The sequence below is a fragment of the Thamnophis elegans genome, chromosome 6, assembly GCF_009769535.1.
Source record: "Thamnophis elegans isolate rThaEle1 chromosome 6, rThaEle1.pri, whole genome shotgun sequence".
Taxonomy (NCBI): domain Eukaryota; kingdom Metazoa; phylum Chordata; class Lepidosauria; order Squamata; family Colubridae; genus Thamnophis; species Thamnophis elegans.
Window position 1 is genome coordinate 78,337,255 of NC_045546.1, and position 13,539 is coordinate 78,350,793.

A 13,539-nucleotide genomic window follows, 5' to 3' on the forward strand; every position below is an offset into this window, starting at 1 on the left:
TATAGGGCCGCCCTTTTCCCTGAGGGGACTCAGGGCGGCTTACATACTCGCCCCGTTCCAACCGGTTCGGTTGGAATGTGGCCGGCGGCATCCTCGTGCATGCGCGCGGTGCACGCATGCGTACTAGCATCTGCGTGACGCTCCAGCTGCTCCTGGACGATCGCGCAGGTGCTGTATGCGGTCCTGCACATGCGTGGAAGCGCAGAACTCGTCAAAACCGGGTAAGGACCGCGGGCAGGCGGGCGCGCCCTTCGCCATTCCTGGAAGTTACTTACTTCCGGGTTCGGCGACCAACCGGTTCGCAGGGACCGCCGCGAACCGGTTGAAACCCCACCCCTGCTGCACATGAAATATGCTGAGGCAAAGCATCTATTTTAGCCCATCTGCTGGCTTGGCTGTTAATCTGTTTGGTAGACACATATTGTTAGTTCCTCAAAATACGAGCTATGCATGTCCGTTAGCTGACCTATGTATTATGACATCCTGTAGACATAATATTGCTGTAACTCAAGGGAAAATCTTGAGGGGTGTTTCCAAAACTAACAGATGGCTTGGGCTGGAAGTGATAAACTGTATAAGGAAGTTCCTGAATTTCACTCGGTGTTCAGGCCATTTATTCTTTGCTATGAACCTGCGCAAATAAACTTTTCCTTCTCTGAAGAGCTGGCTTGTGTGTCCTGTCATTTCCTACAACATTGTGAGATTGTGTAAGTCTGGTTAAATTATACTAGCCTAAGATAAAGACCTCTTTTAAGTTTATCTTTGCTAGTAGTTCATAAGGTGTTCTGACTTGCGAAGTTCAAATAGTTGCATTTAGTGATACCTTTATTAACTTGATATAAAAAAGGTAAAAATAATAACTTCTGATATAGTAGTGAAGGAGACCATCAGTTCCAATCCCCACCTTAGGCACAAAGCTAGCTAAGTGATCTTGGGCCAATCATTCACTCTCCAGCCCAAGGAAGGAAGCAACGACAAATCATTTCTCAAAACCTTTTCACAAACACTGCAGGAGCAATTTCAGGAAGTTGCCCAGAGTCAATACTGACTCAAAAACACAAAATCAATCAATCAACCAACTACAGTGGAGCAAAACAGTTGAGGGCTAGAGTAAATGATGATTATGTTTGTTCCACATGAAGAAGCGAATTTAGACTCTGGCTGGAATAAGCAATATAATAGAAAAAAAGGAGAGGGCTATTCCTAAAACAATAATCAGTCATTCATGATGACATCTCATATGTACATTAATAGATATATTCTGGGAATATCAAGCTAAAGGTACCACCTTCTGAGGAGTCTTTGATGCTCTCTGAGTTGGTTGTTTTCTTTTTTTTTTCAAATATACTTTTTTTATTTTCCATTTTCATAACATATAATCACATGTATACTATTACATAGCCAATATCCTATTGTATTAAGTAGTAATTACATCAGTTCCTCTTGTCATCAACGCCCAGAAAGATAAAAACCCGTTATTAACTCTTCTGCTCTCCATACACCTCTTTCTTCTACCTCTCTCCTACCTCCTTTCTTCCCTCCATCATCCTTTCCTACTCTACTTCCCCTTCCTTTCTCCTTCTCCTCTCTCTTCATTCCACTCCTCCTTATCCTCCTCATCTTCCCCCCTTACCCTCTCTCCTATCCCTCTCTTCCTATCTTTCTTCTCTCCTCTGTTTCCCACTCTTCCTCTCATTCACTTGGTGTATTTCAGCTTCTGAGCAAACTCCATTCTATGTTGATGGTACTTATGCTTCCATATCAATATACTTAACATATCTTAGTTTTAAAGAAAAAATAAGAGAAGACAGTATACATGTGCAATCATATTACTTTAAAATCTAACACCCCTCATCAACCCTAATATACCCTCCCCCCCTTCCCTCCCTCGATTTCCCAGAACCCATACACGGTATAAATCTTTAACAAAAACAGTCTAAAATATATTTGAAAAAGAATAGAAAATTAATAACATCTTTACATTGAACTCAGCTCCTCCTTGCTAGGCTAACTTTAAACAATTTATATTTGTACATTTGACAATTTGACATTTCATTACCCAAACTAGGTAACATCATCAGTGCTAATGTGGCACTAATGATGTTATCTAGTTCAGGTAATGAAACAACTGCAAGAAAAAACCAAACTCAGAGAACACCAAGGACTTCTCATTTCAACCCTGAGCTACAAATATTCTCCTTTATTGGTACTATCTTCTAAACCATGTGTTCTATACTTAGCAAATGTTTTGTGTTTTATTTAGAACCTACACATGCATCAATTGCAAGTAAACCTGCCCACACAGTCATATTAATTGGCTGGCTGACACTTCAAAAATGTACGTTGTAACACTGGAAGGATCCAAAGAGGTACAGTAAAAAATGAAATTTGGTGAAAGTTACGCAACGTATCAGAAGTAATTATTTCAGCGATTCTTCCTGACCTGAAAATCCATGTGGCTAAAATAAAGAACAGGGATGTAGGGATAAATGGGAACACCAATCTTTCAACATTAATCACAACAACTGACTCTCCAATGTTTTCACTCCATTCCCTTCTACAACTTAAGTTAACACACGAGTTATATATAAAAAAAGTTTTAAATGCTAATATACAACATTGTAGTCCAATTGGCTAATATATATAATGTAGTGTAATATAATGCAATAGTTTGATGGCTTATACTTTAAAAAGAAATAGATCATGTATGTATGTATGTATGCGTGTGTGTGTGTGTGTGTGTGTGTGTGTATATATATATATATATATATATATATATTATATATATATATATATATATATATATATATATATATATATATATATATATATATGGCTAGCTGATGAGAGCTAAATAGCTTGAAATAGATCTATACTAGTCTCTCTTATTTATTGATCAGCACAAAAAGAAACACACACACACACACACACACACACACACACACACACACACACACACACCACACATATATATATATATATATATATATATATATATATATATATATATATATATATGTTTTCTGAGGTTTTCGCGGGTGTTAGTATGTAGGTCTCTAGTTGTTCGGGTTTTCTCCCGCGTAGAATTGGAGATGTCTTGGCGACGTTCGACGAAGTCTCATTCGTCATCTTCAGGCGGCTTCAGACTACTTCAGGTTTGGTGTTTCCAGGAGTAGTGTGAGATCTCTATATATATGTGTGTGTGTGTGTGTTTGTGCTGATAAATAAATAAAGGGAGACTAGTATAGATCTATTTCAAGCTATTTAGCTCTCATCAGCTAGCCATACCCTTATTGGGATTAGAACCTGTGCTGTATTACATATTAGGCAGTTGTGTTAACCACTAAGCCACAAGGTTCTCCTCCTTTGCCATATTTGGGCATACCAGAGGTTGTGACACTAAATACATACATACATACATACATACATACATACATACATACGTACGTACATATATATCAGAGGTGGGTTCCTACCAGTTCGCACCTATTCGTAGAACCGGTTCGTCAAATCTACCGAACCGGTTAGAAGAGGTTCCACCAGGGGACACGGAAAGCAGGCCCAACCTACAGAAGAGGTTCCAAAATTTTTTGAAACCCACCACTGGTCCTTGGATATGATTATTCTACACTATCATGCTCATATTTATAAAACTCAGTGCCTCTCTGAAAGGTAAGGGATGACTACTGCGTTTGTGGTGCAATCAGAACATTGTGTGTGTTGAAGTTGTTTTAAACGCAAACCAAAAACGCCTTTTAAAAAACAAGTTTACATCATATTCTTATGCATGCCAGTGCTGTGTGTGAGGTAATTTAAGGTGGTTCTGACAAGTGTTGTCGGCATCTTCATATCCGGTCACATGGGCGGCAAGCCACTCCCACAAAAGAGGCCACACCCACAGAGTAGTTTCGAACAATTTTTGAAACCCACCAAAATCTCAAGCAAAAAAGATATCTAGAGGGGTTCACAACCACCCTATGTAAAAGCGTAGGAGAACAGTCAAATTTTCAACAATACTTGGAACTTCATCAGAGTGCAGGCATAGCTAAAAAGATAATTTTGTATAGCTGGAAAGAAATTACCACTCCAGATATAAAATCCTGGTATGTGTTCCTTTCAGTATTTCAATCAGCCCTTTTCTGACAAAATAGAAAAACTGAAAAAATTTCCAGTTGAAATATTTTTCTAAGTAATTTTTTAATGGTTCATTGTAATGCAATTTTCCTAGTTTTTATTGTTCTTTTTATAACATCTGCTCTGGCAAAGTGAATTGAAGGATGGCTAATTTGGCAGCTGCATTTTTTTCAGGCAAGTAAAAATATAGTTTGATTTAATTTTGGGGTTCTGCTGCAATTCAAGGTTGCTGCAGATGGCATTTGTTGCCCCCGCCATAGCACCCCTGACTCTGCCAAATATTCACTGCATATTTTTATACAAAGACAGCATTAAAGACTAACAGACAAGTATTTACATAAGCAATCTTCATATTCCAAAAGAAATTTAGCACTTGAATCAGAAATGCTGCACAGCCCAGATGTTCTTCGATGTAGGCACTGACAAAATCTAGAGCTGTTTAGTTTTAAAAGGTTGTTGAATTTCAGGCCGTGGTCTTAGGATTAGCTTGCTAACGCATCAAGGTATTTCTAGTATCAAGAAAGGATTAAAGGAAACGAAGGTATGCTAACAGCATATGCTCTAATTTGCCAAAAAGACATCTTGTGTGTGCAGAAGATAGTTGTGGGAACACAAACAGATATACAAATATGCATACTGTCAAAGCAAAGCAAATTGAGGAGAAAAAACACTGGAAACAGGAGGATAAAACAGCAGCTGTAAAGTAGGTAATAAGAAAAAAAAAAGAATGGAGCGTTATTCTGATACTTTAAATACTCTTTGAATTGGCAGTTAGCAATAGCACCATGACTGGGTTTAAAAGCCAAATTGTTTCATACTTTCAACAACAGGAATCAGATATTTTCTGTTCCTGTATTTGATAAAGCAATCTTACCTAATTAGATATATTCACGATGTGTTGGATTACAACACTCATCATTTCAGTGAACATGGACAGTGGCTGTCTTGGTTCAGTATGAGGAAAATTAGAATTCAAATATGTGGAGGGCATTAAGTTGTGAAGGCTGCAATTGAGCTTAATTTGCTTGCCTAGTGCCACTTCTAAATTTAATTGTAAAATATAATTAAATGCATAGGTTTATGATTTAAAAATCTACTACTTGCTTTCTTCCTCTCCCTTTCCATTTATTATCTTGTTTCTTAAAAATAAAAACATTTTGGAGAACTTGAAAGCAGTTGCTCCAGAATGCAGCCACGCGAGCGATAATGGGTGTACCCAGATACACCCATGTTACACCTATCCTCCGCGAGCTGCACTGGCTCCCCATTGGTCTCCGGACCCGCTTCAAGGTGCTAGTTGTTACTTTTAAAGCCCTACATGGTACTGGACCTGGCTACCTGAGAGACCGCCTCCTGCCATTTACCTCCCATGACCGATAAGATCACACAGGTTGGGCCTCCTCTGGGTGCCGTCGACCGGACAATGCCGGCTGGCGGCCCCCCCGAGGGAGGGCCTTCTCTGTAGCTGCGCCAGCTTTATGGAATGAGCTACCCACGGAGATCCAGACCCTACCACTCTCCCGGCCTTCCGTAAAGTGACTAAGACCTGGCTGTTCCGCAGGCCTGGGGCTGTTGAGTAATATTCCAGCCCCACGGTGACTGAATGGTGTTTTTTGTTTTAAATAATTGTATTTTAATATTTTATGTCTTTGCTTTGTTGTGAGCCGTCCAGAGTCCCCTAGGAGTGGGCGGCATACAATTTTATTAAAGTTACAAAGTTACAAAGCTTACTTACTATGTGATCTAATGTTGTCCAAAATAGGGTTTGAGGAATTTTTTATGGTGAATAGAGCTACTTTTTCATTTTGTTAAAGCATCATCCATTTGATAATAAATGCTATAAATCCTAGTGATTTAATGTTACTTATGGTCATTCAAGACTAAATTGTTCATATGAACAGTCAGTAATGTAAAAAAAAAACACCTTTCTTTGGATTATTTTTATTCAACTCTTACAACTGCATTTACCCTTTTTTTTACTTATGACAACTTTTGATTGCATCCTTCAATAATTACTTTCAATATGAATTACGTCAATATATGCTAACTCTAGGGAAGACAACTGGGAAAATGCAATGGGAGAAGATACTCGCTAACTGTAACATGAGATTGTTAACACCTCTTCACATCTAATTCTGTCACAAATAAAAATTTTCCAATATAGTCTGGACAGACCAGACTGCTAAATCTCATTTCATAGCATATTATTAGTTTCCTACTTCTTTAACAAGGTTAAGCTACTTACATACTGCCTTTCTGACATAAATTCTTTGGAGGTCCCCTAACAAGTCAGAACAAATGTTTAGAATCAATATAATTGAAGATAAAATTATTTTAAAACCTCCAATAACTTCTAAAATACTAGTGTATCAATGAATGCCACATATCATGCTGAATTCACTCTGGAGAACACATTCGAGAAATACAAAGATGGCTTTGTCTTATCCCTGATACCCATAACATTCTTGGAACAAGATTCATGAAATTACCTTTAAGGATTATGAGATTAATATGAAAAAGAAGGCAGTCCTTCAGTTGATTGGTCTTAAACTGTTTCTAGTTTCTTTCTTTTAGTTCTTTTTTCCACAATTCCATCAGTTTTGGAAGGTGAGATTGGTATAAATGCTAAACTTTTAAAAGGTCAGTATCTGATTTAATAAAGGCAAAAACAGTGATACCTTTTTCTCATTGCAGGCATTGTCTCTCTTCTGCATCTCCCAACTCTATGAGGTGTATAGAAATCTTGGTAGGTAAATGCTATGCAAAATATTTCATCAGGTTCATGATATGCAGCATTATAGTTTTTTAATGGGGATACTGATCTTGTCTCTGATATTTTATTTGTGCACCAATTCATCTCACAGTTGTACAGCGAAAGAGATTAAATCAGAGACTAATTGCTTTTGGACATTAAAAAGAAGCCTCATCTCCCTTTAGTGAATGGAAGAGATTAGGGAATCACAACCCAGTTAAATCAGTGTAAGCATCTGGTGACCACTGAACATCAACTGGAGTGATAGAAGAGAGTACAGCTTTGATTTTCATGCACGCATAATTGTATTTCCCTATCTAGTGAACAAACAGAAGTACAGTATATTTCAATATTAATATTTCCCTAAATTTGTACTGCAGTTCAATCTACAAAAAAACTGTATAAGAAATAAAAAAATATAAGCCAGTTGGGAAATTTGGCTTTGATGGCAGCATATAAAAAAATAAAATTAAATGTCTATTTCTGTATTATAGTATGGTATATTTAGATAACTGCTATATAAAAGTATATTGAGTGTAGCAATAGCACACTGCACATAACTCCTAGTTGGTTGGATGTGATGGTTGGCTGGGTGCTTTAAATTAAAGTTCTTAGCTCGTAGAGAAAGAACAAAAGCATGCTTGCTAAAAAAAATTGGGCTTTGATTATGCTTATAGAATCTGACTTTAAAAAGTGCTAGAAGTGACAAGTATTATCTTTATCACTAGCTAGGAATACTGTTATACTGTGTATGTATAACTAAAGCTGATAATCTAGTCTACTCCTAAATTAGTAAAAGCATTAATTTGGCAACATAGAACCATATTTTGATGACCATGTTATAAGATTCTAATCTGGAATGTAAGAGAAATGTATGATAAAACACATGAATTAATGAGGGAGAGAGGGAGGAAGGGAGGAAGGGCTAAATCTCAAAATGAGCTGAGGTTTTTAAGAGCTACCATTAATGGGGTGTATTAAAAGGTGTTAAAGCTTTTCTTTCGCCCCCCTCCAACTTTCCATCTAAAATAAAAAAAATAGAAAAAAGAAAAAGTGAAAGAAAGGGTGTATGGAGGGTTGAAGTGGTATATTGGGTTTGCATTTTGGGGAGTATTGTTGACAAGGATGGCTGTGTTTATTGCTCAATGTTATATGGCCCCGGTTATGCACAGTATATATGTGACTGTATGAAATGAAAATGAAAATAAAACATATTTACATAAAAGGTGTTAAAGCTACATAATAGGAAATGATTTTATATTCTATTTGGCTGTGATGAGACCATGTTTGGTGGAATATCTTGCTAAATTCTGGGCATCACAGTTCAAAAAGGACAGTGCAAATTGGAGCAATTTCAGAGAAGTACCAAAATGGTGAAGGTTTGAAAACAAACTTTCCCCATGAAGGGCAGTTTAAAATGTCGAGTATTGTTTAAACTATCAAAAAAAAAAAAAAAGATTAATGGAAGGTATTATAAATTTTCAAATAGCTAAAGTGTTGTCACCCAAAAGACAAAGCAGATTTATTATCTGTTGATCAAGAACACAAGCTCATGGGTTAAACAACAAGGAAGGAGAGGTTCAGGAACTTCCCGATAGGCTGCTACATGATGTGTTGAATTCTCTCCCATAAGGAATCTTCAACAGAGGTTGGACGGTCTCTCAGTCAGAAAGGTTCTAGCAAATCCTGAGTTGAACAGAGCTTGACTAGATGACTTTTACGCTCATTTTCAATGAGGAGAGGAGGAAGGATGTTGTGGAATTAACAGAGAGGGGAAATATACTTTAAAAAATAAGTTGGATCAACCCAGTGCGATGATCAGATGATGATATACATGGAAGAATGGATGAGAATGAGATGAGTATAGGTAATCCTCAAATTATAACCGTAATTGAGCCTGCAATTATGGTTGTACATTATGACGGTCATAAAGCTGGTCACAATATGACCAGACTTGATTTTATGACCTTGTTTTGCACAGCCATTAAGTAACCCATTGCTCTCTTTTTGGTTTTCCAGAAACCAAAAATATCAATGGACTTCAAATTATTTTTTATACAATAAAAAAAATATTATTTAGAACTTACTGGACTCCATTATGTTTGCATAGAAAAGGAGTGTCAAAAACAGCATTTCATTGGAGATATGAATAATGCTCCTTTAAAACATGTTTCTATAATATCCTGTACATACCAAATTTTGGGAGAACGTAGTGGATTACATAAATATAAACGTGGGACAAAAGCTAAGATTCTGATTTATAAAGGTGAAAATAGTAGAGAATTATGAAACTCTGGGAAATGCTCTTCAGGGAGTTATTGAGAAATGTGTGAATGCCCTTAATCAAAGAAAATAACACATCCAGTTTTGCTTCTACTTGGAAACTACTTGAGATAGAAAAAAAATGAAACTTTGACTTTGAGTTTTGATAATTAGATAGGCTTGTTGCTACAAAAGTGGCTAATATATATTAGCATGTAAAGTAAAAAGCCTGTAATGTTATTATCCTATTCTAGTGTGCTAAAATGATTTGGAATCAGTGCTCCCTCCTTTACCCTACATTTTACCCTTTCCTTTTCCTTTCCATTTTCCCACTACTCTCATTTTCTTTTGAATTTATATCCTTATAACTAATAAAAATTACTTTTAAAAAAGAGGAATTCATGAATGCGAGAAAGGAAGTTTATTGCATGTTGCTTGGGAGCAGTGGTGGGTTTCAAAACTTTTTTGAACCTACTCTGTGGGTGTGGCCTCCTTTGTGGGAGTGGCTTGCCAGCCATGTGACCTGGTGGGAGTGGCTTGCTGGCCATGTGTTTTCTCTCTCTCTCTCTCTCCTCTCTCTCTCTCTTTCCTTCCTTTTGTCTCTCTGTCCCTTTTTCCTTTTTTCTTTCATCTCTCTCTTTTTCTTTCTTTTTTCCTTTTTTCTTTCTTTATTCTTCCTTTCTTTCTCTTTTTCTCTCTGTGTGAGTCTGTGTGTGTGTGTGTGTGTGTGTCAGTGGTGGGTTTCAAAAAATTTTGGAACCTCTTCTGTAGGTGTGGCCTGCTTTCCGGGTCCACTGGTGAACCTCTTCTAACCGGTTCGGTAGATTTGACGAACCGGTTCTACCGAACTGGTGCGAACTGTAGGAACCCACCTCTGCTTGGAGCGTGTGTGTATATTGTGAGTAGGCCTAAATTAGAAAAAAATTTTATGTGAATATATTGAAAGTTGGCTGCTAATAAAAGTAAACCATACATAAAATAAATGCTACTCTTAACAAATGTTCCAACATGAGTATGTAAATTTGGTTTAGTAATAAATTGTACCTGGGTAGCTCAACTTTTCCAAGATATTGTATCTGCCAGAAGCTCGCTGTACAATGTTTTACATTCAAAGCATATTACTTTTCAGTTGTACTATCTTCATTCCATTTCCCATAGATAAATCACAATGTTTTATTTGTTATGTATTCATTTTAGAAAAAAAAACATTCAAAGATGGTGTCAAGCAGAGTAAGGAATTGTTTTGAAAAAATACCAACCAATCCAAACATTTAATGAAATATATATAATAATTATCCATGGGATCGACTTTTGATATAACCTGTACCATTCACACGCAACCCTGTTTAATTCCATAAATATATAGTTTTAATGACGGATGGTGCAATTATGTCAGAGTAGATAATCTGTTGGGAAGCCAATCTATTCAGAAAAGGCCACCTAATGAAAACCTGAGGAATGCCCACCAAAGTTGTATAGTACAAAACACAATAGCAATAGCAATAGCAGTTAGACATATACCGCTTCATAGGGCTTTCAGCCCTCTCTAAGTGGTTTACAGAGTCGGCCTAATGCCCCCCACAGTCTGGGTCCTCATGTTACCCACCTTGGAAGGATGGAAGCTGAGTCAACCCTGAGCCGGTGAGATTTGAACCGCTGAACTGCAGATAGCAGTCAGCGAAGTGGCCTGCAGTACTGCACTCTACCCACTGCACCACCTCGGCTCTCAAGGACTGGCCATTGCACAAAAAATACTTGAAGGTTTTCATAATCCATTAGGTTATTCAATATTGTTGGTTAAATATACCGTATTTTGCTCATAAATCAAATGTACATAGGAATTGTAATGAGGGGGTTATTTGAGCCATCAAGTCAGTCCATAGTTCACTGGAGTTGCGTAACTAATACATTCAAATGAATAAATAAAAAATGAAGACTGCATAAAGTTGTTCACCTTTTGTTAAAGTCAGTCTTAATTCGGGGTGACTACATGGGCAAATCCCTGCAGTTTCTGGCAACATTTCCAGAAGTGAGTTGGCACTGCCTTCTTCCTAGTGCTGAAAGAGCCGAGGTGGTGCAGTGGTTAGGGTCCAGTACTGCAGGCAACTTCAAGCTGACTGTTATCTGCAGTTCAGCGGTTCAAATCTCACCGGCTCAAGGTTGACTCAGCCTTCCATCCTTCCGAGGTGGGTGAAATGAGGACCCGACTGTGGGGGCAATTTGCTGACTCAATTTGCTAAAAATCTGTAAACTGTTTAGAGAGGGCTGATAGCCCTAGGGAGCGGTATATAAGTCTAATTAATAAATAAATAAATAAAATAATTGGGCCAAAGTCACCATTTTGGCTTCTGTGCTTATGCAAATAGGAGACACTCAGGTCTCACTAGCCTTAATCCAGCACTTTAACCAATTGGACCTCCAGCAAATATAGGTAAATATAATATAAAAAGAACTTGCATTTTAATTATGTTTTCACATATTTTACTTCAATACAAAACCCATTTTTTGCAATACAAAGAAATTGGCAGGCAAAGAACTTTTTCACTATTTATATATTTTAAAGCAAGTTTATTTCCTTCCTTTCAAGAAATTGTTACCAAACACACCTGGCAAATCTGATAATAAACAATATACTATGAGTACCTCATCCTTGACTTAAATATTTCCAAAGTGACTCTTTTTTAAATGATAGCAAAATTGGACTAGTCATTCTGCATAAATCACTAATTTGAGCAAAGTAATAGACAGTGATATTACAATACCTAAAGATCAACATTTTTGCAATACAAAGAAATTTGCAGGCAAAGCACTTTTTCACTATTATATATTTACAAGAAAGTTTATTTCCTTCCTTTCAAGAAATTGTTACCACACACAACTGTCAAATCTAATAATGAACAATATACTATGAGCACCTCATCCTTGACTAAATATTTCCAAAGTGACTCTTTTTTAAAATGATAGCAAATTGGACTAGTCATTCTGCATAAATCAACTAATTTGAGCAAAGTAATAGACAGTGATATTACAATACCTAAAGATCAACAATAAAAGAGGAAGCTTAGTTTTGATGAAAGTGATCTTTGGAACTTCATATTATGCTTTTATTTTATGTGTAGCTTGCATTAGTTCCTCATGAATCTGCTAATGGAGTCCGAAAATCTATTATTTATTGCAACACCATCTCTGATAGACTTTTAGCAGACAAATCCCTTGTGTATTACAATATTCTGCATCTAAAACCTCTAAGCATGGGTAGAAATCCTGGATTCCATTGTGTGATGTGAATACATACACACATATTCTCTTTGTGTATATACATCCACTAAAAGATATATCCCTTACATTTTGGATATATTTTCATTTTATTTTGCATTACAATCTAACAGCCAACTGAAACACCATTAATATAAAATAGCTGACATGACTGACCTCCATGTTGTATTTTTCACTGTTCTCCTCAAAGGATCAACAACTTGCCAACAAATCAAGATGCAAAGATCTATCAGTAGCATTCCTCCAACGATCACCATTAGTTTTTGGTCCTTAATGATCTAGGGAAACAAAATAAAGAAGATTTTACATTGAATTCTGGGGTATTCTAGACTCTTTGTTAAGAGCCATAAATCAGACAATGCACAGTTAACGAGGCATTTGAATTATGCATAAGATCTTCATTTACTTGACCATAGTAAAATTCATTCCACAACCTACATTTATTTGATTTTTTTGTTTGCTAGCACGGTCTAAAAACATTAATATATAAATCAAACACTAAGAGGACAATAGAAAAGTTGAATTTAAATACATTCTTCATAAACAGAAAAAACTTTTTTCTTACAATTTAAATAGTTCAGGAAAAATACAATTAAATTATAAGCCAAGTTCTTTTCGAATTTTTTTCTACCCTTGTACATGACAGTAATGTAAAATAAAACATTTGACACTGCACTGAAAGAGGACCTCCAATTTTAAAAACAATAAGCAATTACTCTCTTGCTATACTAGCCACCGCCTGGACTAGTTTCCACAGTTCTATTGGTAAGATTTTGGAAGGGATTTGCTACTGCCTTCTTCCCAGGGCTGAGAGAAACAACTGACTAGCTCAGAGGTGGGTTCCTACCAGTTCGCACCTATTCGGTAGAACCGGTTCGTCAAATCTACCGAACCGGTTAGAAGAGGTTCCACCAGTGGACCCGGAAAGCAGGCCACACCTACAGAAGAGGTTCCAAAATTTTTGAAACCCACCACTGGTCCTTGGATATGATTATTCTACACTATCAAGCTCATATTTATAAAACTCAGTGCCTCTGTGAAAGGTAAGGATGACTACTGCGTTTGTGGTGCAATCAGAACATTGCGTGTGTTGAAGTTGTTTAACGCAAACCAAA

The 13,539-nt window shown here is 36.8% G+C and overlaps 1 protein-coding gene across 1 annotated transcript in view; it reads right to left on the minus strand.

The window, feature by feature from the left end:
* GABBR2 (gamma-aminobutyric acid type B receptor subunit 2) overlaps positions 1–13,539 on the minus strand; it is a 426,007-nt gene that overhangs the window by 120,666 nt on the left and 291,802 nt on the right. Inside the window, 2 exon segments of the mRNA XM_032220456.1 lie at positions 12,581–12,600; positions 12,603–12,702. Coding sequence (XP_032076347.1) covers positions 12,581–12,600; positions 12,603–12,702 — 120 coding nt within the window.